Here is a 26,705-nt window from a genome sequence, read left to right on the forward strand (position 1 = left end):
AGAGGGGAAAAATACGCAATCCCTCAACTAATCATCCAAGAAATGATTGAGGGCAAGAGAGGAGTAGGTTACAAACAAATGTCGTGGTTAAGACTGGATAGGCATAAATATCACTGGCGAGCTTTTGCATGCCCTAAAAGACAGACTTCTGACGTTAAGATAATTAAACAACTACACCAACGCATTATAGGTACATGGCACAATAGGAACAAAGAAGTAAGAAGTTTTTAATGCCTTACCAAAATCTGTCACATTTTCTTAACTGTCTAAATTGAAGAGCAATGATACATCCAAAAGTGGGTCCAATTAATCCACCTTGCAAAGGTCTTTCACTCATACCACCAGGGAACAAATCTATATCGTCAACAGTAGGGTAGATCCTTTTCAGCCTGGCAATAACCTCTGGTGGAATTTCCCTAGCCAGGTCTTCAAAACTTGTAGCCCTTTTCAGGTTGCATAGTGCTCTGTAGTTGTTGTATGAAGGAATTCCGTGATCTCTTGCCCTCTGGATGTTGAGTGCTATAAGGTCTACTCCAGAGAAGGGTGTTTTTCTGTCTTCGAATAAGTGGTTGGTTACTTCACCGGTTATAAACTGATCCAACGTCTCCATTGGTGTAGATACCAAGCCTCTGGTAATTTCGTCAACCATGCCTTCCCTCATCATAATATCTACTTTGAAGAAGCCATCACGAAGAAGAATTGGTGGATTGATGATCTGGTATGTAGGACTCATTCTACAAAGAATATAATAACCTATAGACTAGTTTATCTTATGTGTTAAAACTATACAATATGTAAAATAGTTTTTGCTGTTGTTCTAACAGTTTATTTAATTACCTACTGTTTATATAAACAGTTATGTACCTTGGAATGTGTGGTCTCAATAGAGAATGGCCTATTCTAAATGCAGCTGCAGCAAACTCGTTGACGATTGAAGGATTGCAAGCAGGATTATATTCTTTGTAATAACCATGTGGCAAGAGCTTTAATCCATACAAGTTCATAGCGTTCCAACCTAAAATTCTTGGCAAGAATTCATTATAAGACACTTGTTGGTTCTCAGCTATGATGATTCTTCGTGCGTGTTCAAAGACTTTGTCTTCATCCCAGTGCGGGTTCACTTGTCTTAGAAGATCTGAAAGGCGGTTGTGTTCTCGCATAAAGACTGTGTGTATGGCTGTTAGTGCTGGTTGTTCTGAAGCTCTTCCGTCACCTTAAAAACAAAAAAGCTATTTCACCATTATAGACATAAGGTGTGGATACAGTATATTTATTTAAAAAACTCAACAGGCCTTTAACCTAGAGCTAAAAATATAATTAATATAATACAATAATATCATCATAATCATCATCGTCATAGCTTTTTATGAGCCAAAGCCTTCTTCAGAACAATCCTCCATTCGCCCCTGTCTCTGGAAATTCTATGCTCTAATCCAACATATTTTAAATAATTTTTTAAGTTGTCTTGATACCTAAGTCTCGGTCTTCCTCTTCCTCGTTGTCCTATCGGGCCTCTTTGGTCAAAAACTTTTCTGACTGTGACATCTTCCTCTCGTCTGATTACATCCCTGTCCATACAAAGCGTGCTACAAAGTTGTAATGCCTGCACCACAAACTTTATTCTTTTATCCCTCTATTTATATCCTTCTTGCGATTTTTTGATCGAAGCGTTTGAGCAGATCTTAGTTATTCTGTGTAAGTGACCAAGTTTCTGAACCACATGTTAATCTGGGACTCTCAAATTATTTTTTCTAATGCCAGATTAAATAAGACACACGATAGTCAATCAACCGGTCTTAGTCCATTTTTGCAATGGAAGGGTCTTGAAAAATTGTTTTGTATTTTTACCACGCTCTCTGCTCCTGTGAATGGAAGTTCAGTTAATTGAAAAAGATGAAGCGGTAATTCTACCATAGCATGTAGAAGTTTACCTCTATTAATTGAGTCGTATGCGGCTTTGAAGTCCACTAATATGTGGTGGGTTTCGATGCCGAACTCTAGGTTTTTTTCAAGGATCTGCCTCATTGTAAAAATCTGGTCCGTTGTTGATTTATTAGGGCGGAAACCGCACTGACATCCTCACACTATATGTTCGGCGTAGGGTAGAAGTCTCTTGTACAATACGTTGGACAACACTTTGAATGCCATGTTGAGTAGAGTGATTTCTCTATAATTATCATGGAAAGCACATGTCTGCCACTTTGATATAGCGGACACATTACACCCAATGCTTCCTTTACCTCTTCCTCCTCGATGTTTATTTCTTAGTTTGTCGTAATTTCAGGTGTTGGTGGTTCATTATCGTCGCCTTTAGCAAATAGAAATCGGAAGTTGTCTGACCATGTTTACTTGTGAATACGTTCCGTTTTTATTAATTTCTTCATCTCTTTTCTTTGTCCTCTGATGGTTCTCCATACTTATTTTTGTGTTCCGTAGAAGGCGTATTCCATATGTTTTGAGAAACTCTGTCAGTGTTCCCTTTTTATTTGTGTGACTAAAGTATTCCTTTCATTTCTGATTCGTTTGTAGTAGTTATAGGCCTCTTGTGTTTGTTTTGTTCTGTATTGTAAAAATGCTTTCTTCTTTTCTTTGGGGGTAACCATGGGGTTTTATTTTTTGATATGTTAGTATTCATTACTTTCCTCTCTCCAAGTTATTCTGTTGCTGCGATGATTCTGTTATCTTTGCGTTTTTGTCAGTTTTCCTCGACGTTATCATGTTCTAATATTTCATTATTAGCAATCTTCTGATAACGAAATATTATCTTCTAGTCGTTCGACTCTGATTTTTGTTTCTGTTGATGGTGCTCTGGTGCTCTCTTGAGTATGAAGTATTTCATGATGATTCCTATTTTACATACCTAATACTAAGCTATGGTAGCTCTACCTACATCTGATGAGTTGAGGCATCTTACGTCGATTATTTGGCTGACATTTGACGGAACTAAAATAGTTAGATCAAAGCGAACTTAAAATAAGATGAATAAAATATCTTACCTGCTATGAAGCATTGTCCTGAAGGAGACTTACATTCCGGATGCTTGTCGCTTTGGGGCAATAATTCTTTTCCTCTTACTGGGTGAGTAGTGGCATTCATTTTTCCAAATTGTCCTTTAAGATCTCTTAAAACACAGTGGTTTTCTCCATATACTTGAGACGCGTCCAAAAATGCTGTATTCTGATTGACCTGCTCTCTTGGTCCCAGCTTTTGCTGACCTGGTAATGATCTCATAGCTGGTATACACATTCTTTCTCCTGAAGTGATGTTAATCTCTGGATAGTAATGATCTCCAGATGGGATTGGGAATGGATTGCACTCGGGATGAACTGTTCTTTTACTGTCACACGATCTGCAATCTGGTATAGATTCGTGGAAGCCTTTGTGGATGGGAGTCATGGTAAGATCGTGGTCCAAGAATTGAGCGAACTGCATAGTCATTAATGTATATCTGCCGTGAAGGTTACTTATGTCGGGATGAATGACTCTTGAGACCACTCTGGGATTTGGTAAGCCTACTCCTGTAACACCGATGGTCCTTGGTTTTGATATACCTGAAAATCGGTTTAGTTTTAATTTTACTTCCTATTGGTAGAAATTGAATCAATATACTTGCTAGACACTGACGACATTTCCTAGACATTGACGACTGTTGGGAATTAAATTCTGATCATTCGCCCATAGTACTAACCATGAGTGACAAGATTATCAAAAAACAAAGTAACCCTACATTAACAAACCAATTAACGGATTTGACAAGTTTTAAGCTAAGCCTTGAAAAGAAAATAAATCTAAGTATACCACTACAAAAAGCAGAGCAATTAGATAAAGAAGCAGAATTGTTGGTGAACATTATCCAGCAAGCGGCACAGCTATTAAGGAATACGATAATTGAAAAAAGAAAACTGAGAAGAATTTGGCAACAAATAAGGTATCCTCAAGATAAGACTGAACTAAATCGTACAAGTCAACAACTCAAAAGGACTACCTACAATAATTAAAGAATGACTAAATTAATTCTTACTTATAGGAGTTAACAGTTGACTGTAGTACAGATTATTCCTTATGGAAAACTACTAAAAGACTAAAAATACCTATTATTCACTCTCCGTCTATTAAACTAGAAAATTAAAACTGGACCAGAAGTAGTGCACAAAAAGCAGAGCTATTTACTACATATTCTAAAAAAACATTTAAATCAAATGAGTCTCAAGAGGATGAAGAAAGATACAATAAACACCAGTTATAATCAACAATATCCAAGTATCATATGCAGATACTGCTAAGTATGCGGGTATAACATTAGATGTAAAACTACGCTGGAAGTCTCACGTCAAGAAAAAAAAGAGAAGAATTAAATTAAAATAAAGGTACAAAAAAATTTATTGGCTAGTTGTAAGAAACTCCATATTGTCGATGCATAATAAGTTATTAAAAAAAAAGACTAAGTTTTCACTCTAATGGCATATAAAACAATATAATGCTATTCTACATCCTATCAGAATGAAAACAATGGGAAGGTGTAACACTCGGAGGTGTGACCAGAGAAGGTTCCCATTGTTTTCATTCTGATGGGATGTAGAATAGCATTATGTTGTTTTATATGCCATTAGAGTGAAAACTTAGTCTTTTTGTAGCAGTTGCCGCTAGGGCATCTATGCCATTTCGTTCGTTGCAATCCGGGACTGCACGCTGGGGTTTGTTTTGGTTGGATCAGGGAGAACAGCATATGTGCCTCCTGATGAGAAACTAATAAATTTCGAAACCGGTAGAGGTGCTTGCTGCACTCTTTGATTGGACTAGAATATGGTTCGGCTGTATTTTCATTTTGCAACGAAATTGAAAATGGTTATTCATTTTTTTTTAATAAGTTATTACTTTACACACAAATATTGAGACCTATATGGACTTATAGATGCCCGCTATGGGGGTGTACTAAACCAAGTAATATAACAATAATACAAAGATTCCAGAACAAAATACTAAGAAATAATGTTGGTGTTCATTGGTATGTGACAAACAGTGACCTCCATAAGGACCTAGGAATGGAAACTGTTGATATAATCATCAAGAAGATGGCAGGAAGTCACGAGCAACGGCTTGATAGGCACGAGAATATTGAGGCAACCCAGCCCCTTAATACTACTGGGCGAACTAGAATATTGAAGAGGACAAAGGTATATGAACTAGTTTGAGTGATAGGTGATAGTGAAAAGAAGAGCATAGTGTTTGTGCGAGTGTGCATGTTAGAATAGTGCACTATCTTGTTAGTTTAGATAAGAGACGCTATGAGGTAAACTCTTAATCTTAAGGAACAGTAGTAATTTAGGTTAAATTAAAATTGCTCATTGGTCAATTATGATCAGATTTTAATTGTAATAATCATCATCGTAGTGATGATTATGGGAAAAAATTATACTGGCTATAGTGTGACAGGTAAAAGACAAATAATTTGAGTCAAAACTTAAATATTTTTGAACCGCCACTATTCCACAGTATAAATCGTATTGTAAAATTTTTAGTCGATCGATTTTAATTTGACATTACCTAATTCTAATAGTTAATTTAACATAATCAGAAGTGTCTTACATACCATCATCGTATACACTAGGAAGCAGCCTGTTAAAAGTAGTCAAACTTTTTCCCCAGCCTGGATTTCTAAGGTTATTACAATGACCAGTATATGTCCTAAACGGTGAAGTAGGATCACATGGACCATTATCATCACACTGCAAATCTACATCGAATGTCTGTGGAGGAATCAAAGCACCCAGATCAACTTGCTGCAGGGCGTCACTCAGTTCATCTCTGAATATATCGGCTACAGCATTGTTATCAAACAGTTGTCTTCTTCTTCTTCTGTGGATCAAGGAGTTGACTATCTCGTTGGAAGCAAACTCGAAGAGGAGTGAGGTGTTGGCTAGCTTAAGAGCACCTTTATTGGCTTTGCTGAAAGCCGCTGCAACTCCTTGGGGTGATTTTGGGTTTATTCCACCAACTAAAACAAATAATTAAATTATTCACTGCAACTCACTACTGCAGGACTTGTATAATATCCATCCACATGATATAGTACGTTCTTTAACGGTAAAATATTGCAAAACCTCTAAATTTTAAAGAAACGCTTGGATTGACATGAAAATTGGCATACGCATAAACAAGTACACACCTTTGGCTAACAAGTCAAAGAAAAAAAAGTGATATTGTGCCGATATGTGCTTTTGCCCCGGGGGTGGTTTTCACCCCCTCTCGGGGGCGAAAAAATATTCGTCCAAAGTAAGTCCGGAAATGGATAAACTGACTAATTTTAAGTAACTTTTGTTCTATAGATTTTTTTCACTAAGTCAAGACTTTTCGAGTTATTTGCCAGTGAATATGTTCATTTTTTCAACAAAATAATCACGCTTTTAGACGGCTTTTCGCAAATACCTCAAATAGTAAGTATTTTGTCGAAAAAACATTCGTAGCAAAAATATAGCCTGTAAACAAATTTAAAAAAAAATGGTGTATATATCACTTCTCTATACCTAGTAAAAGCATAGTTATAACTAATTAAAAATTGGTTCATATTTGTCAAATTCCAAATGGAATAATTTAACGTGAAATAACCAAAAATTAAGCACATTTCGGGGAAAACTCATTACAACTTATTTAAAGTGTTTAAAAAAAGCTTCATTTTTGTTTTATAAAAAAAATTCTAGCATCAAAAGTAAACAAGTTACGCTCAAAATAAAGTTAGTCCCTTTTTTTTTGGTAAAAAAATCGGGAAAATCACCCCCTAATTAGTATCTCTAATGAACTTAATCGTTACGACTTCACAAGTTTCTTGACCTGTGTATGTATTGTTTATATGATCTGTAAGTTTCATCTGTAAGTTTCATAAGTCCTTATTTTTGAAAGGGCTGTAGTTAAAAGGGGTTGAACGAGTCACTGATCACGAATGTATGCAAATTTAGAAACACCAAATCTTAATCAATTTTTGTCTAACAGAAAAACAAAAGATACATGATATTCAGAAAAGCAAAGCTGACTTTCTTGTTTTTCGACATTTTTGGTATCTCTAACGATTTTTAAGATATTTTGAAAAAAAAGCTTATTTAACAAAATTAAAATTTTTAAAAATTTTACTTTAAAACCAAATTTTTTCAAAAATAAGCACTTTGAATCGATGAAATTTACACATCATATAAACAACATAAGTAAAATAATTTGTGGAGCGGTAACGATTAAATTCGTTTAAGTTGCTAATTACGGGGTGGTCTTCACGATTTTTTTTGCCAAAACAAAAGGGACCAAATTTATTTTGAGCGTAACTTGCTTAAATTTAATGCTAGGAACTTTTTATAAAAACAGAAATAAAGCTTTTCTGAAACACTTTAAAAAAGTTATAATAGGTTTTCCCCAAAAAGTGCTTAATTTTTTGGATATTTCACTTCGACATATATTCTATTTGAAATTTGGTGAATATGAATCTATTTTTCATTGGCTATAACTCTGGTTCTACGAGGTACAGAGACCTAAAGCTTACACCATTTTTTAAAATTTTTTACATACTATATTTATGCTAAAAACGTTTTTTCGATAACATACTTACTTTTTGAGTTATTTGCGAAAAACCCGTCTAAAATGTAGTTATTTTGTTGAAAAATGAACATATTCACTCGCAAATAACTCGAAAAGTGTTGACTTGGCGAAAAAGCTCTATAGAACAAAACTTACTTAAAATTAGTCAGTTTATCCATTTCCGGACTTATTTTGGACATATAGTTTTTCACCCCCAAGAGGGGGTGAAAGTCACCCCCAGGGCAAAAGCACACATCGGCACAATATCACTATTTTTCTATGACATGTAAGCTATGCGTTTTTCAAACACATGGGTAATGGTAATGTGTTTAAAATATTCTGTCAACACAAGGAAAACGAAATCCAGGCCGTAGAAGAATGTCATGGTTGCGGAATTTGAGAGAGTGGTTTGGCTGCACCACTAATGTACTTTTTAGGTCAGTTGCAAACAAGGTCAGGGTAGCCCTAATGATTTCCAATCTCCGATAGGAGTGGCACAAGAAGAAGAAGAAGGGTCATTTGACCGAAATTCGTGCCTCTGATTGATTGAACGGCAGAGAGGAGAATGTGGGTTTTGAAAATAACTCATGTTTTTGTACTTGATTTTATATGGGATATTGTTAGTTTTGGTTATCATATTACTAATTATGTATTTGAAAAAAGTGCAGAATGTGAGTTTTGCAGTTAGATCCCTCATTTATAGTGAAAGTCAAGATGATTCAGATTTCTTTACAGGACAGGGCCTCTAATATGTGCTTATACGTATTTCGGCATTACCGTTGCCTCATTGGAGCACCTGTGTAGAGGTACTGAACTATAACCAAAGCTTTTCATCTCTTTGGTGTAATTACTAAAATATTTACCAAAGATGCTACTAGCGTCTATTAATAGTTGCTCCAAAGAGGCAGGAAATAAAATCCGCATTATTTATCCTCTCCGCTTTTGAAGATGGAACAATACAGAAAAATGTTTTACCTAGCTAGAGAATATGTTATATAAAAGAGCAAAAAAGGAAGCTAAGGTAGATAGGTACTGTTTACAAAATTACTCTAAAGTGACTTGTATGCTGGAAAAAGGAAACATCTACAAGTGTGTTTTCGTAGCTTTTTAATCTTTTCGATTCTTTTAACTCTAATTAGACTATTTATACAACTCTATATGGAAAAATGTATGGAAAAAACATAAAGGAAAAATTAAGATCACATTTATACGGTCGAACAACTAATATAAAAAAGAATGGCTGAAAACTGATCCCAAGAAGGCTTTTGTAGATCTTAAGAAGGCATTGACCCTATGCCTAGAATCAAGCTAATTGGAGCAGTGGAAGATATCGAAGTTCCACAAATAAATGCAGTAAAAGCACTCTACAAGAACAAAAAAGTAGTTATCAAAACGGACAATACAATATGCAGTCCAATTAGGAGGGCAAAGGGACTACTACAGGGCTGCTACACATCCCCTACCGTGTTCAAAATCTTCCTGGAAAAAAATCTGTGAAACCGTGGAAAAGAAAGTGCGGAGGCATGGATATACCAGTAAGTGAATATAAGTACGAATATCTATAGGTATACCCTAAGTTTTCCTGACGACCAAATAGTGATCGCACAATATGAAGATGACCTCAGTTTTGTGATGAAAACTGGAACAGAAATACTCATAGAATGGGATGGAAATAAACTTAAAGAAAACTGAATACCTAACAACGGAGGATACAGAAATAAAACAGCTGGAATAGATGAAGGCAAACAAATGAAAGGAACAGAAAATACAAGTATTTAGGTTTCATAATATCAAACAAATAAACAACGGAGTAAGATGTAAAAAATAGACTAGGACAAACCAGAGAGGAGAAAAATATTAGAGTGGGTCCCACCGGAGAGAAGAAGAAGGGGACAACCACGGAGAAGCTGGAGGGACAATATTCAGGACGCAATGGATTCGAGGCAATTAGATGAAGATACGTGTTACGATAGAAAAAATTGGAAGCTGGGTATGGAGAGGCGGCGACAGCCGTAGAAATCCATTATAAATATATACAAACCAGAGAGTGCATACGAAAATTGTACCCGGTACTGTGAAATAATAACATCAGCATAAAAGCAAAAAGAAGATTATATAATACCAAGACAAGGAGTATCCTCACTTATGGGTGTGAAAATTGGACAATAAATAATAAAATCAAAAACAAATAAGAGCCACAGAGATTGAATCCCTAAGAAGATTCTGCATATTAACAAGATGAAATAGAATAAATAACATAGAGATTAAGAAAATAATAAGAATGAACTCAGATATAATAGACTACATTGAACAGAAGAGATAAATCTGGCAAGGATATGTCAGAAGAGCAGACCAAAATCGTTGGATAAATAAAATAACAGAGTGGAGCCCGATAGAAAGAAGGAAGAGAGGCAGAAGATCCTTCAGAGATGAAGTGAACGAAGCAATGGAGAGAAGAAATCTACAGGAAGGGGACTGTCAAAACAGAAAGAGCTGGAGAGAACGGTTGAGTGAAGGAATACATATATGTAAAGTACCTTCGCTCCACACTTTGTATTCCATTTTCCTTCTATCCATTAAATCCTTTTCTGCCTTTTGCAGAGCATCCATCAACAGATCTTCCGATAAATCAGACATATGATCCATTTCAACCCATTCAGACAATTGTGGCAAAGGATGTTGATCACAAGATATTCTAGCGTTCAAATAGGGATCTTCTTGGACGAAAGCCTTGGGTTGAATTCTTTCCAAATCATCTGTATTGGCACAAAGTAGACTGGCTACCGTTATCTTCTTGATTTCTTTTAGTTGGCTGTCTGTGAGGGAACTCGGTGGTAGGTCGTTTTCGTACCAGAATCGATCAGATTCTTTAAGGAGCTGAAACTGTTTTTTCAGAAGGCAGTTGAATGTAGAACCTACGACAGTACCTAAAACAAAAAATTTGGAGGATTTATTGTAATTATTTTGTACATTATGTATGATATTAGAAAATAATAATAATTATGGCATTTACCCAAAACAAAAGAAAATAAAACAGCCTAAAAAATAGGGTGCCGATGTATCAGTGTAAATATTTGTTTCAATGTTTTTAAAGTTATTTCCTAGTATTAACCCGGCATCCGACAGGTGGGGTGTAGTACATCCCAACAATGCTGAAGCGCCTAAAACAAAAGGAAATTTTGCATGTAGTGGAACTAGGCGGCTAGATAGCTTTCTATTTTATATTCGTCTATGCGATGACACATAGTTTTTCGTCGTCTGTTTAACTTCAGCAAGTACATTTGTATTGAAAGTGATCACACCCCACGAGTCGGATTTTGTACTTTCTGCAGAATTGTCTTTATTTATTTTACTCCTATAAATAAGTAAGTATAGGTAAGTAAAAATAACACTTATTACAAATCTTAACATATTTTTTTATTAGTCTAAGCCAAGCTAAAATTAATTACGAACGAGAATAAGCACGCCTTCAGGCCGTATGGGATGAAGCAGAGACGAATGTATTGACAAGAGTAATTCGGAAGTAAGTGAAGAAATAGACAATGTTATTGTAAATAGTGACTATCCTGACTAGCTTCAAGATGTTGACGTTCCACATATCACAGAAAATTAAACGTAAAGATATTTTTTGAGAGTCTTTAACTCTTTCAATCACTCTCTCTCGGTATGATCGGTTTGAGGTTGTGAGCTCATACTAATATCTGGGATCATTAATCACAAACACAGGGTCACTACAAGAAGAAATAAAACGTAGATGTGATCTAGCAAAAGTCGCCACAGCAAAAATGACCACAATATGGAAGGACTGTCAAATTTCAAGAGCGTTAAAGATGAGGTTGATCAATTGCTTAATATTCCCAATACTGACCTACGGATGTGAATCTTGGACCCTGAGAAATTCGGAAAGAAGAAAGATAGACGCCACTGAAATGTTCTGTTGGAGACGAGTGCTACGAATTCCTTGGACCGACCATAGAACAAATAATTCAATTTTAAAAGAGCTAAAAGTGAGCCAACGACTCTCCAGTAAAGTCCATCTCAAACAATTAAATACTTTGGACATGTTATGAGAGCAAACACAGAAAACATGGAAAGGCTCATTATACAAGGAAAGGCGGAAGGCCAAAGATCACGAGGAAGATCCTCAACAAGATGGATCGATCAAATTACATGAATATGCAAAAGACCTATGCATGAGCTAAAAGAAATGACCAGAGACAGATATCTTTGGAGACGGACAATACACGACATCACGTCGACCACTACACTCCCTCTGGGGGGTCAGGATTGAAGAGAGAGAGAGAACTCTTTCAATTGCTGGGGTTTGTCACACCCCACCTGTCTGTTAGTGGCAAAAAAGTTCACCTGTCGGATGCTGGGTTAAAAATGAGTTTTAAATTAATGACTTCTTCTTAACGTGCCCTATCAAGTCCCCTTGACGTTGGCGATTAACATGGCGAAACTGTCTCTGTCTCGAGCTATTGTAAATAGTTGTTCTGCTTTCTTTATTCCTGTCCACTTCAGGATATTCTTCAACCAAGAGGCCTGCTTTCTACCAATTCCTCGGCGTCCTTCGATTTTACCCATCATAACAATTTGAAGAATATTATACCGGTCTCTCCTTACTACGTGTCCAAAATAGGCCACCTTTCTATATTTGATGTTATCAAGCAGCTCGCGGGCAGCATTTTCTCTCCTGACTGCCACATTTGTCAGTATAGCGGTCCATGGTATTTTCAGTGTACGTCTGTGCAGCCACTTTTCAAAGGCCTCCAAACGATTAATGGTGGATATTTTTAATGTCCATGCTTCGACACCATACACCAAATTAATGACTACAACCTTTATATGTAAAGAAACACCTAGCCTTTTGAATAACAGTGTCTTTGAAGATAGAAGTAGATAAAAACATGAAACAATTTGTAAAAATAATATTTATTTTAAAAGTATTGGAGATCGCCTTATGGGAAGTGGAAACAGTGAGGTTAATATTAATAATTTTTGAAATTTGTATGGAACAATGAAGGAAAAAAGGAATAAATTAAAGATTAAAATGAACGAATAGTATTGGGCCATAAAAACAGAAAAAAGAGGTATAATACCTGGAATAGGTTTTTCCAATAATCCTCCCACTAACAAGTCGATATCTTCCGGACTTCTGTACATATACTTCAATGCTTTAATATATTCATCCTTGATTCCAAACTCCTTGAGACTATCAAACGTTGGTGTCTTCTTGCTGGTTGAATTAGTGCAGTACTGTAGATATTTGGGGTACGATGGAATACCATGATCTCTGCCCATGTGGATGAATAACGAAGCTGTGTCCCACTCTCTGCGAATCGGAACCATGATGTGGACACTGGGTGTTTGAGCTGGTGTTTGGATTAGGAGGTCTATCATCTCAGCGAATGTTTCGACGGTCTCGTTCATCTATAAAAAGGTAATATTAATAATAATAATATAGTAAAACGAAAATAAAAGACAGTTAATATTTCATTCTGTTTCAGAGGCAACCACCGTCTTTTTACATACGTTTCACCCTTTTGGGATCATCACTGAGTCTTACCGTCATAACCTTCTTCTTCTTTCTTAAAGTGCCTATCCGTTCCGGATGTTGGCAATCATCATGGCTATCTTGACTTTGTTTACCGCACCGCGGAAAAGTTCAGTGGTAGTCGTGTTACACCACTTTCGTAAATTTTGAAGCCAGGAAATGCGTCTTCTTCCCGGTCCTCTTTTACCATTTACCTTACCTTGGAGAATCATTTGGAGAAGGCCGTAACGTTCTTGATTTCTCATTACATGTCCTAGATATTCTAATTTTTTTGTTTTGATGGTTATGAGAATTTCACACTCTTTCAAAGAGGCAACAGTTAGTGTCCACGCTTCTATTTCGTAGAGCACAACAGTGAATATTTATTATTTCAACAGACGGTATTTTGTGTTTAATCATATGTCTGGACTGTTGAAAATGGGTTTCATTCTAACGTATGCTGCTTTCGCTTTTATTATTCGCTGTTTAATTTCTGTTGAGTGGTCCCATTGGCTATTTAAATTCGTACCCAGATATGTATATTGCTCAACTCTTTCGATGTTCTGTTGGTTGATTGTAAGTTGAGCGTTTAGTATTGGTTTTTTACTAATTGTCATAAATTTGGTCTTCTTAATGTTAAGAGCTACTCCGTATCTGTTGCTGACTTCTGTTATACGATTTCTTAATATCTGTAAATCATTCAGATTATCGGCAAAAACTATAGTGTCATCTGCATATCTAATGTTATTCAACCATTCACCATTTATTATACTCCTTTCGCACAACCGTTTAAAGCTTCCTTAAATACCCATTCAGAGTAAATATTGAATAGTAGTGGAGATAAAATACAGCCCTGTCGTACTCCTCGTTCTATTGCAATTTTATCAGTTAAACTGGTCTTCTATTTTGATTTTGGCTGTTTAATTGTAATAAATGTTTCTGATATTTCTTAGATCTTTGTTGTCAATTCCAATTTCTTGCATTAGAGTTATTAATTTGTCATGTTTTACTCTGTCAAATGCTTTCTGGTAATCTATAAAGCATACGTATATATCACAATTTACATCCCTGCATCTCTGAAATATCACTTGCACAGCAAAAAGGGCCTCCCGTGTTCCCAGAGCATCACGAAATCCGAATTGTGTTCTTGTTAGTTGTTCCTCGCACTTTGTATATTATTCATTTGTGAAATGTTTCAAGTAAATGGCTCATAAGGCTTATAATTTTATAGTCTTTGCACTTTCTCGCATTGGGTTTTTTTGGAACATTTATAAAAGTTGATTCTAGACATTTTTGGGGAATTATGCGTGTGTCCTATATATTGTTAAATATATTTGTCAACCATTTTATGCCGTCGTAGTCCAGAAGTTTTAAGAATTCGGAATGAAAATGATCAGGGCCTACTACTTTACATCTTGGGTACTTTTGATGGCATACGTTACTTCTTCAACTGTAAGTGGAGGTCCAGATTCACAATTGGTGTTTGTTGTGATGCCAGTGTTACTTCGTATATCTTGAAAAGTTTTTTCCACGTATTTAATCCAAATATCCCTTTCCTGTTCTATTTCCAATACTATGTCCGTCTTACTAAGCAAAATTATATGCAAATCAAAGATAAACTTGATTTGGGACCTGGTAGGATACCTGGGACATGAAATTATATTTGGCAGGGATAATCAGACTCATGAACTGGAGAGAAGAATCGATTTTGGGTGAGCAGCATATGGATAACAGAGAGAAACTTTTAAAAGTGAGTTGCCCACATGCCTAAAAAAAATGTATTTAATCTGTGCATCTCCAGTCTTGATATACGGAGCAGACACACATAAATTAACAAATGCTTCAGCTACCAAACTGAGAGTTACACGATTTAAGAAGGCTAAATAAAAACTGGATGAGAACGGCGCTAAACACATGTGGATGGAAACAGGAGAAAGAGGCTTATGTTCAGCAGTGGACTTTTGAGTCTGGATGATGATGAAAGCTAAACAAAATGTAAGATTCGATTGAATTTTACCTAGACGAATTAACGGGTTGTGGAATGCAATCTTAGATTCCCCCTAGTTTGCTTTATTTATTGTTCGTTTGCCTTGCAAATATTAGAAGGTTGGACTTACACAGTTAAAAAATGTATGTCTTCTAAAGAGGAAGTTTTAAAAATAAAATGAAAACAAAAAATAGTTAACTTGTAACAAAAACTTTTACTAAAATAAGAATTTTAATTAAACAACAAAACACACTGTTACTATAAAGTTCAAAGCAGCTTCTTCAAAAGACAGTTTTTGATCTCTTTTTTTATAAATACCTTTAGGTGTTCCAGCGTTATTAAAGTAATTATTGTCAGCTTGAATTCAAACCTCCCTCAAGGGAGCTGCCGCCGCCTCTCCATACCCAGCTTCCAACTTTTTCTATCGTAACACATATCTTCATCTAATTGCCTCGAATCCATTGCCTCCTGAATATTGTCCCTCCAGCTTCTCCGTGGTCGTCCTCTTTTTCTTCTCTCCGGTGGGACTCACTCTAATATTTTTCTCGGCCAGCGAGTCTCATTCATTCTTTTAACGTGACCGAACCATCTCAGCTGTCTCCTTTCAATATCGTCTATTATAGTTTTTTCCACCTTCATATGTTCTCTAATTGTTTCATTTCTTACATGTTCTAATCTTGAGACCTGACAACTTCTCCTCAAAAAGTCCATTTCTGTACTAAGTAGATTCTTTTTATTTCTTGCACTTATGTCCCAAACTTCTGCACCGTATATTGTAGCGCTCTTCATTATACTTTCATATATTCTTCTCTTTGTTTCCTTCCTGATATCTTTATCCCATAAAATTGAATTGAGGTATCTAGTGATGCTTCTAACTTTATCGATTCTACTGTTGTATTTCATCTTCACTATTTCCTCGTTTGTTAAATATAGCTCCCAAATATTTGCACTGTTTCACACCAACAGTATATCCTTGTTCCAATGGTAGGTTTTGAATGTCTTCGTTTCCCACTATGAAGTATTCTGACTTGTCCATATTTATTACTAATCCTGCCTGTTGGTAATGTTCATTTAGCTTCCGTATCATATAGCTTAAGTCATCCTGATCTTGGGGTATAACAACTTGGTCGTCCGCAAAGTATAATGTAATTAGGGAGTCGTCTCCCACTTTCAGTCCCATCGGTTTTACTGCTTTTGTCCACCTCTGTAAGGATTGGTTAAGGTATATTTTAAAGAGAGTGGGAGATAGACAACATCCTTGTTGGAGGCCTTTTGAAGTAGTAAATGCCTCAGAGCAATATTTGCCGTTTTTGATTCTGGTGTTGGTGGTCTCATATAACATTTTAGTTGCTTGTATGAGTTTTCCATCGATACCGATGTCTTTTATTGACTTCCATAGTTCTATTATGGGGACACTATCATAGGCTTTTTCTAGGTCGATAAGAGCGATGTGGGTTTCCTGATTTATCTGTATTCTTTTTCTAGTGCTATTTTTAAAGTGAAGAGATTGTCTACCGTTGAACGTCCCGCACGAAAACCAGCTTGTTCTTCAGCTTGCTTTCCTTGAATTTCTCGTTCTATTTCATTTCTTAATATCCTGGTGTATAATCTTCCAATGGTGATGATGACTGCGATTCCCCTATAGTTTTTGGGGTTATTATTAGGTCTCTTCTTATGTATGGGAGTAATATGTGGTGTTAGCCATTCATCTGGTATTTTTTCTCCACTTAGACATCTTTCGAAATGTATCTAAAATATCTAATTCGAAATATCTAAATGTATCTAATTCGAAATATCGAAATGTATCTAATTCGAAAAAGATTTAAATGTATAAATTGGAAAGGCTAAAAAACCAATTTGGAAGCAAAGATATAAAATTAATTAGAAATATCAAAACATGTTTAGATATTGAAGAGGCGTATAATCGAATCAAAGAAGCAATTCTCCCACCATACCAGTAGAACTGCTGGATCAAAACAAGACAAATAACAGATAAATGCCTTGGTAGAGCAGAAAACTGTAAACACTAAGACTGGAAGGAGGCTATCGAACAAAGCCAAAGGATTTAAGAACTGAGAAATGTACAGGAAAACTTTTTATAAAATTAAAAATTTTTAAGACGTAATTATTTATTGATGTTTTCTTCTAGTCCAGAAGATTAAGCCACCAGACTGTTACTTTAAGAAACCGTTAAAAGTGAAAGGAAATTAATCTTTTGACATGTCTTGTTTATAAGGTATTTCGATTATTGCTGCAGGACAAACACGAAACATATACGATTAAAAAGTATAGAAATAATTAGTCGATAATAAGGTAATATAAAAAAAATATTACTGGATCTAGTATAAGAAATGGTGTGAATTCTTCAAACCGTTTTCAAATTTAGAATAAAAATCAACTGAAAACTGAAACAGTCGAAAAAGAGCAATTTCCTAAACTTTACCTCAACATAATTGAAACTAGACAATCTATTCTATGACTATGACTATTCCTCCAGAAATTCTTCCTTTGACGTCTACTTACCGATCGCGTCCACCGAGTTAGTTAAGAAAAATCTATATTATATTCTGCAAAAAACTATACAATCATCTCCATCGGCAAGTTAAATCTGCAACATCTTTCCCCAAGTTCCGTAAAATGACAAGTCTATATAACTGAAAGACCATAATATTATTCAGTAAAAGAATTTCTCAATCAATAACTAAGAAATTACAGTAGGTACCCTTGCGTAAAAGTAGTATTTTGTAGTAAAAATATATTTGTAGTATATTCATATATTTGGATAACATATGTAACAACTTAACTGATTAGTTTGTTAAATTAGTTTATATTATAGTTATATTTATTATTTATAATTTAAACATATTAAAGTCAGAATTTGGTATTAGCATTTTGAAAGTAAAATAAATGTAAGACCAAATACTTACGATGTCGGGATACTATCACGAGGTTTTTTCCTGGTTTTCCCTCGTGATTTACTATGGAATCTCTAACGCGAGAATTTTACTGTCATCGTTGCATTTGGTTGTCTTTTTGACAGATCACATGCTATGATTTTTTTGTGACGGGTATTGTTGAGTTGGGATTGATTTCATGTAATCGAATGAACTATCTTTTAGTAAAGTCGTCCCAGGAAGGCAACTCATAAATATTGGCGATATCATTTTAAAGTCTTTTACTTTAAAATGTATAATATACGTCTGAATTGCCAATATAAATGAGTCAGATTAAATAAATTATTAGAAGAATTTTTTTACTTAGCAACAACATTTTTGTTTATTTTAGTAGTGTTTTGTATTTTGACAACGAAACCCTATTTGGGCTTAGAAACGTTAATAAAATTATTTTTCAATTTAATTGTGGCTAATTTCCCATCTAAATAGTTAATTAGTCCTTAAAGTTGATTATTTGCAATTTATTTAAATTTTGCAATATATTGTTTTTTTTTACTTATTTGTTTCTTCATTTATTTGAAGATTTATGTAAGTTTAGTAAATTGTATTTGTTATTTTTTTGGTTTTCGGCTGTTTTTAAGCTTTGTGAATAAAATTGTACAATTTTCAATTCTATTATAATTTATTTTATATATGGATAAAATACTTGTAGATAAATTGATTAACGTTAAATTGGCAAGGAAATCAAGTGAAAAAAATTGATAGATCTCAAAAAGGAAAAACTGTACTAACTATAAACCTACATGAATTATAGGTCTGGATCTCGCGTATGAAAAAAAAGTTGATTAATAGCAAGCTGAAAATTTGTTAATAGCTTAAGGGTGTCTAGTCGGACAAACTTTGATATATGGGAACACTGGAACAGGGAAAGTTTTAATTGTGGAACAGGTTAAAAATTTGGAACGGTCAGACCACGAAAACGGCACATGTATTTTGTCCGACAGAACAGACTTAAACTCTCCGAACAGAGATTAAACTCTCATGCAAAAATCAGACTGCTATTTATCACCAAATGGGCGTTTTAATGAGTGTAACGTGTAGAATATGTCAAGTGACAGGAATTATAACAGGTGATAAATAGCAGTCTGATTTTTGCATGAGAGTTTAGTGTGTGTTCGGAGAGTCTATTCTGTCGGACAAAATAAATGTGCCGTTTTCGTGATCTGACCGTTCCAAATTTTTAACCTGTTCCACAATTAAAACTGACCCTGTTACAGTGTTCCCATATATCAAAATTTATCCGAATAGACACTTTTAAGCTATTAACAGATTTTCAGCTTGCTATTAATTAACTTTTTTTTCATACGCGGGATCCAGACCTAATAATATCTACGCTTATCCATGGATATTATAACCAAAAATTTGGAATTAAAGTGACAATTTTTGTGTGATATTTTTTATGTTTTTATTATCTTTACTCAAGTAGAATAAAATAACAAGCTAATTTGGAATCCACTCGGTTCGGTTTATGATAAAGCAGTATTATTTAAGGCCATTAGTTGACAATGGTTTTCCTAGTGTAACCGCGGTCCACATTTGCCTTGTGAAGAATTTTATCTTCCAACTTTTCCAAAAAAGTTCACTGTTTGGTGACCTATACATCCTACTTAATATTGCATGATAATTACTGCATATTATTAATACAATAAAAACCAAAAACACAAAATACAAAAACCCAAAACTACAAAGGAGTCAACCATATCCGTGTTTGAAAAATCCAACAAAAGTTGTTGGGAAACGAATCAAATCAAAGAGACTGTTCATAAAACTGGGACTTCTCGCCACATTATTAGATCACTGAAGAGGTGAATGCCGTATAATCGTTTATTTTTCCAGAAATGTTCTAAGAATAGAAAAGATGTAACTGCCGAAAATAATGAAGGCTGTTAGAGATTGTCTGAAACAACTGACACTTTGAACACGAAATATATTAATTTGATGGGTCATTCGCCAATCAGTTCTTATTAGGTTACTTCTTGTATGTGCCTGGTTGATGAGATAATACGTTTGAAACCTATACTATTTTTAAAGTCGCGGCATTCAAACTAGAAAAGATTTGTCAAAAATGTCAAAAACCCGCTTATTTGAATAGGCGTCGTGCCAAGTAAAAGTATTTCTATAATCGGGATATTCTAATAACCGATCATTGGTGGCTTGTAGAAACGTTTCCGGACCTAAAATTTCTATTTCTTGAACCGGGATATTCCTTATTCTAAAAAGCGGGTTCGACTGCACGTGTTAAATACTTGTCAAATTGATTATTATATATTTTTGTGAAAGACTTTTCATCTTTTCTATATATTTTTGTTTATAAATTGCATTTGCATTATTATCTGTCTAAACCAGCGGTTCCCAAACTGGGGGGCGCGCCCCCCCTGGGGGGGCGTGAGAACATATCAGGGGGGGCGCGAGACAAGTTGAACATTAAAATAAATTTAGTTATATTTTTCTAAAATTCAATATTAACCGCTTGTCAAACTGTGTCTGGTAGCGCAGAGTAAGCAAAACTTATCTCAAATACCTCTTTTTGACAACACTGTGCATGAAACACCGCATTAATGATATGACCGAAGACGTACAAAACCAGGTAGTTGATGCAGTAAAATAATCGCCATTTTTTGCTATTCAGCTAGACGAGAGTACTGACATAGCACAATGTTATCAGTTAATTGTTTATGTTCGGTATATTCAAAACGAAAGAATGAAAGACAAGCTACTCTTTTCTACAGAGTTGGAGACTGGAGACCACGACAAAAGCTATTAATGTTATGAAAGCAGTGTGAGAGTTTTTTGACAAACATGAACTTTCTTGACAAAAACTGATCAGTTTATGTACAAATGGCGCACCTTCAATGCTAGGTTTTCGCTCAGGCTATTTGCAATTAGTAATAGAGAAAAATGCTGGTGTGATTGGGATACATTGTTTTATACATCGACAAGCCTTGGCAGCAAAACCCCTTCCAAATGAACGTACGGCTGTCTTTAAAGTTGTGTATTAAAGTAGTGAAGTACATAAAAAAAGAGTTCGTTGAATACTCGACTGTTTAAAACGCTTTGTGAAGATTTAGAAAGTGATCACAAAACACTGCTACTTCATACAGAAGTACGATGGCTCTCAAAAGGAAACATGGCAAGATTATTTGACCTTTGAGATGAAGTAATCACCTTGAAACATCAAAAGCAAAATGAGCTAAACATGGCCTTCAAAAAACATTGTACCCAAGTAATATTGGCTTATTTGTCAGACATCTTTGACTCGTTGAACATCCTCAACCTAAAACTGCAGGGTGGAGACTCAAATATAGTAGTTACTCATTGTGATGGAGGCTTTCCACTTTGGAGGCGTAAAATATCAGCAAATCCCTGAAATTATTCAAATTTCTCTAAAGTAGAGCCAATCTCAGAAGAAACACGCAGAGGAAAGGACATTTATGAAGGATCAAGTTTGAAAATCCAAATATCAAACCATTTGGAGAGCCTAATTGAAGAGTTCCAGAAATACTTCCCAAACACCTGTGACAATTTTATTTACAGAATGTCAACTGATCCATTTCATGTCAACATAGACTCCCTGCATGAATCACTTCAAGAAGATGCTTTGCAAATAAATCCAAATGATTTTTTGCACGATTCCTCTGCCAAATACTTTGTTATAATGGCCAAACCTTCATTTTGGTTAAAATATTTCAAAGTGTATCTTAGTGTATCACGGGAAGCTCTTCATTTATATTTGCCTTTTTCAAGTAACTATTTGTGCGATTTTCAACACTTGTGGCAATTAAAACAAAGTATCGGAATAAACTTGATGTTGCTAGTGACTTGTGCTGTGCACTTACTAAAACTCAGCCTAGGAATCCTAGTAAATAAAATGCAAGCACATTTATCTCACTAAGCAACATAATCTATTTTTCTTTTATTAATAATTTTTGTATTTTATGGAAACTGATATTGTTGTATCTTATGGCAGAATAAATAAATGTTTTGTTTTCAAGCTAATACTTATTTGTTTTTGTTTTGTTCCTATTTAGGCGCATACAATTTATTGTAAGGGGGGGGGCGCGAGAAGCTTTCTCTAAAAAAAGGGGGCGTTGTACAAAAAAGTTTGGGAACCCCTGGTCTAAACATATGTAGTAATCAGTTTACTTACCACACTAATTGGCAACATCGATAGAAGGACTGGTAAGGCAGATATGGCTACTTCATTAAACACACCAACTTTTTGTGTACTGGAATATTTAGAAAATCGCCCGTGTGTCTTCAGTTCTAGTTCAGAATGTACAATGGCTTCCTGAAAAATAAAAATAAACTCAAAAAAATACTCAAATATTAAAAAATATTTCTGATAATGACATATTTCGGTATATAATAATGTGATTCAATAAAAAATACTAAATTCCTTTGTAAAAAGTATATTTAAAAGGTCCCAAAAAGGTTACATCACATACTAAAACGTTTTCGGATTACTATAAATCCATCATCAGTGTTTAAATCTAATAGTGTTTTGGGTAAAAATCCTTTCAATGTTAAGAAGATTTAAAATTTGCTACATAATGTTGTTGAAATGTTGTGATGATGAAAATATTCCTCGATTTGACCCAGGGCAACACAGGACTCTTCCACGTGGTTTCAATGCCCAAAGGAATAAAACCTCACCTATTGCACGATATTAGAGAACTGTTGTCTAGTTGCCAAGACCACTGTCTGCCTTTTCTGACATCCTTTTTGACACCCTTTTCTTCCAACTCCTAAGAAAAGAAGGGAACTGAAGACAAAGAGAGATGGTCCAGAGAAGAACCCTGGGCCATTGTTCGAAATGGCTTGTTCAGGTCGGCGTTGCAAGTGATTAAATGCTACAATTAAAGAGAGCCAGAGTTAGAACATTGTCTGGTTTTACTTTACTTCTGGCTTTACTTCATTTAAAAATAGCTCTGTTGACGATTGTCTGTATTCTTAATCAATTTTAATAACCTCGGTCTACGTACTACGAGTAACGTTAAGCACAGTAAGGCAGCTTCAGCAAAACTTGCTATAAGTGCAAGAAATTTTATACAACTAGAATGAGAAGGTTTGATTTCACCTGGATAAAATATCCCTGGGAATTTATTTATCTATCTAAATCCCTTTATTCGTCCAGTATTGGACATAGGTCTATCTCCCCTGTTTCTATATTTCTCTTTTCTGGATTATACTCGTTCATCTTATTCCTAAATCTTCTTTGATATTTTATATCCATCTTTTCTGCGATCTGTCTCTTCCATGTTTGTAACACCCTTGATGTCTAGTGAAACTACTCTACTTTCTACAGTAAATTTCTATTTAACCGTAATTATAGTTTGTATGGCAATTTTTACTTTAGTCTTGCTTTTTACCGCTCTCCTTGGTATTTAGGTTTATGTGGAGCAACTGCCTTTCTTCAACTGTGGACCTCTCAGTTTTCTCTAGTTTTTCCATGTACCTACTCTTTCATCGTCAGCTATATTTTTGTGCTCCATACGTTACCACTAGTAAAATACATCAGATAAACAATTTAGTCCAGAGATGTAATGGGTAATTTTCATATTTCAAATATATCTCAGCTTTCAAAATGCAGACATATTAGTCTTATGGTTCACTTTATTTTAGTTTAATTTTCTCTGTTTCATTTGAAAATTTGCTCCAGATACACGTATTTTTTTACTTTCTCTACTGTTTCTTCTTCTATTCTAATTTTTTTTGTCTTCTGCTGTTATAGTCATATTTGTTTTTCCATAGTTTCTCTTACACTCTTTTTATATTCTTCCCCATCTAGGTTCGTTATCATTTCTTCAACATCTTTGGCCTTTTATCCAATGAGTATCTATTTCTAACGTTTAATTTTGGAGATATTATATGTCATCATCATAGTCATTAACATCTTAGTAGATGTGTTGTGGTTCATAATTGGGCTTCAGCAGCTCGGACAGTTTGATTGATAATATTTCTGCACTGGTCGCGGTCGTCATCAGTTACATGTATTGCCTCAGTATACTGTTTGTTGAGAAGCTTTTTAGTAATGTCCGCCCATCGCTGTGGAGATCTTCCGCGTTGGCGTTGAGTCTGAGGCCTTCCTTGGACCACCAACCGCTCCATTTTGTGATCACTCCGATGGATATGACCAAAGAACTTTAAAATTCTAGAGTAAACGGTACTGGAGAGACGCTGATCCGGTTTAATTTCATCCAGAACCGAGACATTTGTACGACGAGCTCTCCATGGAATTCGAAGCAGGCGTCTCCATGTCCACATTTCAAAGGCGTCTATACGTCGTCTATCTGATTCTTTGACTGTCCATGTCTCGCATGCATAGTAAAATATGGAAAAGACCAGAGTTGAAACGAGTCTCTTTTTGTTTGTCATAGTAATGTGACGATCACGCCAGACCCCGTTTAGTTCACTCATTTCTGCTCTTGCTAGTTGAATGCATCTTCTAATTTTGGGTTCACAACTGCCTGTCTTGTTAACTAGAGCTCCAAGATATATCATAGATGAGACTACCTCGCATCCCGCAATAGTTTGGGTTTCAGGAAACTGTTGTTGGCGATCAATAACCATGATTTTGGTTTTGTTGTAGTTAACCATGAGTCCAAATTTAGCACTTTCTACCTCGAGTTTTTTAATAATTCAATAATTTCTTCTGGAGTAGAGGCTAGAAGTGTAGTGTTGTCTGCGAAACGCAAGTTAGATATCTTAACACCACCTAGGTTTACTCCTCCCTCCCAACCATCCAAGACTCTGCGCATTATGAACTCCGAATAGATGTTAAATAATAAGGGAGATAAAACGCATCCTTGGCGTACTCCCTTCTCCAAAGTGCATTTGTCAGACAGGTATCTGTCCATTCGAATATATGCCAGGTTATCTTGGTACAGTTTGCTAATAAGGTGAGTCAAGTGTTTAGGTACACCCATTGTCGTCAATATGTTCCATAGTTTGTCCCATCTAACATTATCAAAGGCCTTTGTATAATCGACGAAACATATAAATATCGGGATCTGGTATTCTCTGGCTTTTTCTATGATGTTTCTTACATTAAGGATTTGTTCTCTAGTACCTCTGCCCTTTACAAATCCAGCCTGCTCAGGTGCTATTTGCCAACTTATGAAGTTTTCTAGACGCCGTTGCAGTATGTAGAGGATCACCTTACTGGCGTGTGATATTAGAGCTAATAGCCTGTAGTTGTTACAATTATTTGTTGAACCTTTCTTATGAAGAGGTATGATTATGGTCTTTCTCCAATCCTCAGGCCAAACGCTTGTGTGCCATATTTCATTACACAATCGATGTAATATTTTCACTCCACATTCCGGAAGATGCTTCAAGACGTCTGCAGTCTTGCAGCTATTATATGTATACAGATATTATATGTATATACTGTATACAGATATTATATGTAGTCTTGGCTTATTCCCCATTTGATTTCTATTGGTTATTATCTGTATCTATCTATATATGAAAGTAGATTATTGCTATTTGAAAATTATAGTAATATAACATTGTCTGAGTGTGCTAACAGCCATTAGATGGCAGCAAGACTTCTCTTTGATAGCGAATTAGGTGATCCATAAATCCAAGCTTACCTACTAGAAGCTATTGGACAATGCTAGGAATGACCTTTTATTCCTACAATATATCTATAATTTACCCTTGAAGAACACCATCTTTTGAACTCTTTACGGGAAAAACCTTTTAAAGAAATCTGCAAAAGATCTGTTAAATTATCAACAGAGAAATTACAAATGGTATAGTGCGTGAAGCACTTAGAGCCCTCTCCATATTATGAATGTAATTTTTATCCGAACGCCAAATTATGGTTATAATCATAGTAATAACCCCGTATAGAATTTTGAAAATTATCACTACTAAGTTTGTTTACCAGTACTTCTACAAAACGTATACTATAACCTATTTACTGAAAAATATTTTTTTGTTTAAAAATAAATGATGCATTTATAATAATATGTTTCCTCACCTCCCCCAAAACAATAGGCAGGTACTCATTGTAAGTGATATGTTGCAATTCGGCAATAACAATCCTTCTGCTCTCATAGAACAACACCTCATCATTCCAGTGCTTGTTCAGCTGCGCAAGATTAACCGCAACCCGATTGTGCTCCTTCAGGATGGCGGAGTAAAGGGCGTTGGATCTGCACGCCGAACATGCGGACACGTTGACCAAACCAGCGTCGTAGGTGCGAAGGTTTTCCACTTGTTGGTCTGTGTTTCCGTAGATGGCCGATGCATCCAGGAAGGATGTGGCTAGATTCATTTGGTCACGGTAACCTGCAAAAAAATGATTATGTAATAAATCACAGTTTAGATAGTCGTTAGAAAGATCTGTGGTCACGTCTTATATTACACCAGGAAGTCGTAAACCAAATGTGTATTTTTTTCATAATTCATAGACAATCTTAGTCACACATTATGATAATTATAATCGTATATGAATTCAGATTTATTTTTTTAGTAAGTGTATAGTATAGCAGCATCTTAAAATTGTAATATTTTTTTTTTAGTTTGCCTTATAGTGTAGTAAAAAAAATCAAACCAAAGAGTGGGCAATAATTCTACAAATAGTGTTTTGAATACTTTAAATAAAACTTAGTTTAGTTATAAAATTATAACTACATAGATAATGGTAGGGGAGCCCAAG

At 35.2% G+C, this 26,705-nt stretch overlaps 1 protein-coding gene across 1 annotated transcript in view; it reads right to left on the reverse strand.

Annotated features, from left to right (window-relative positions):
- Positions 1–26,705, reverse strand: part of LOC114328659 (uncharacterized) — a 262,330-nt gene that overhangs the window by 15,506 nt on the left and 220,119 nt on the right. Inside the window, exons 4-11 of the mRNA XM_050659337.1 lie at positions 26,025–26,335; positions 22,185–22,325; positions 12,663–12,993; positions 10,098–10,487; positions 5,591–5,995; positions 2,997–3,551; positions 865–1,213; positions 240–734 (exon numbers count right to left, since the gene is read on the reverse strand). Of these exons, the coding sequence (XP_050515294.1) occupies positions 240–734; positions 865–1,213; positions 2,997–3,551; positions 5,591–5,995; positions 10,098–10,487; positions 12,663–12,993; positions 22,185–22,325; positions 26,025–26,335 (2,977 nt within the window). The remainder of the gene's footprint in view (positions 1–239; positions 735–864; positions 1,214–2,996; positions 3,552–5,590; positions 5,996–10,097; positions 10,488–12,662; positions 12,994–22,184; positions 22,326–26,024; positions 26,336–26,705) is intronic.

The sequence above is a fragment of the Diabrotica virgifera genome, chromosome 8 (assembly GCF_917563875.1).
Source record: "Diabrotica virgifera virgifera chromosome 8, PGI_DIABVI_V3a".
Taxonomy (NCBI): domain Eukaryota; kingdom Metazoa; phylum Arthropoda; class Insecta; order Coleoptera; family Chrysomelidae; genus Diabrotica; species Diabrotica virgifera.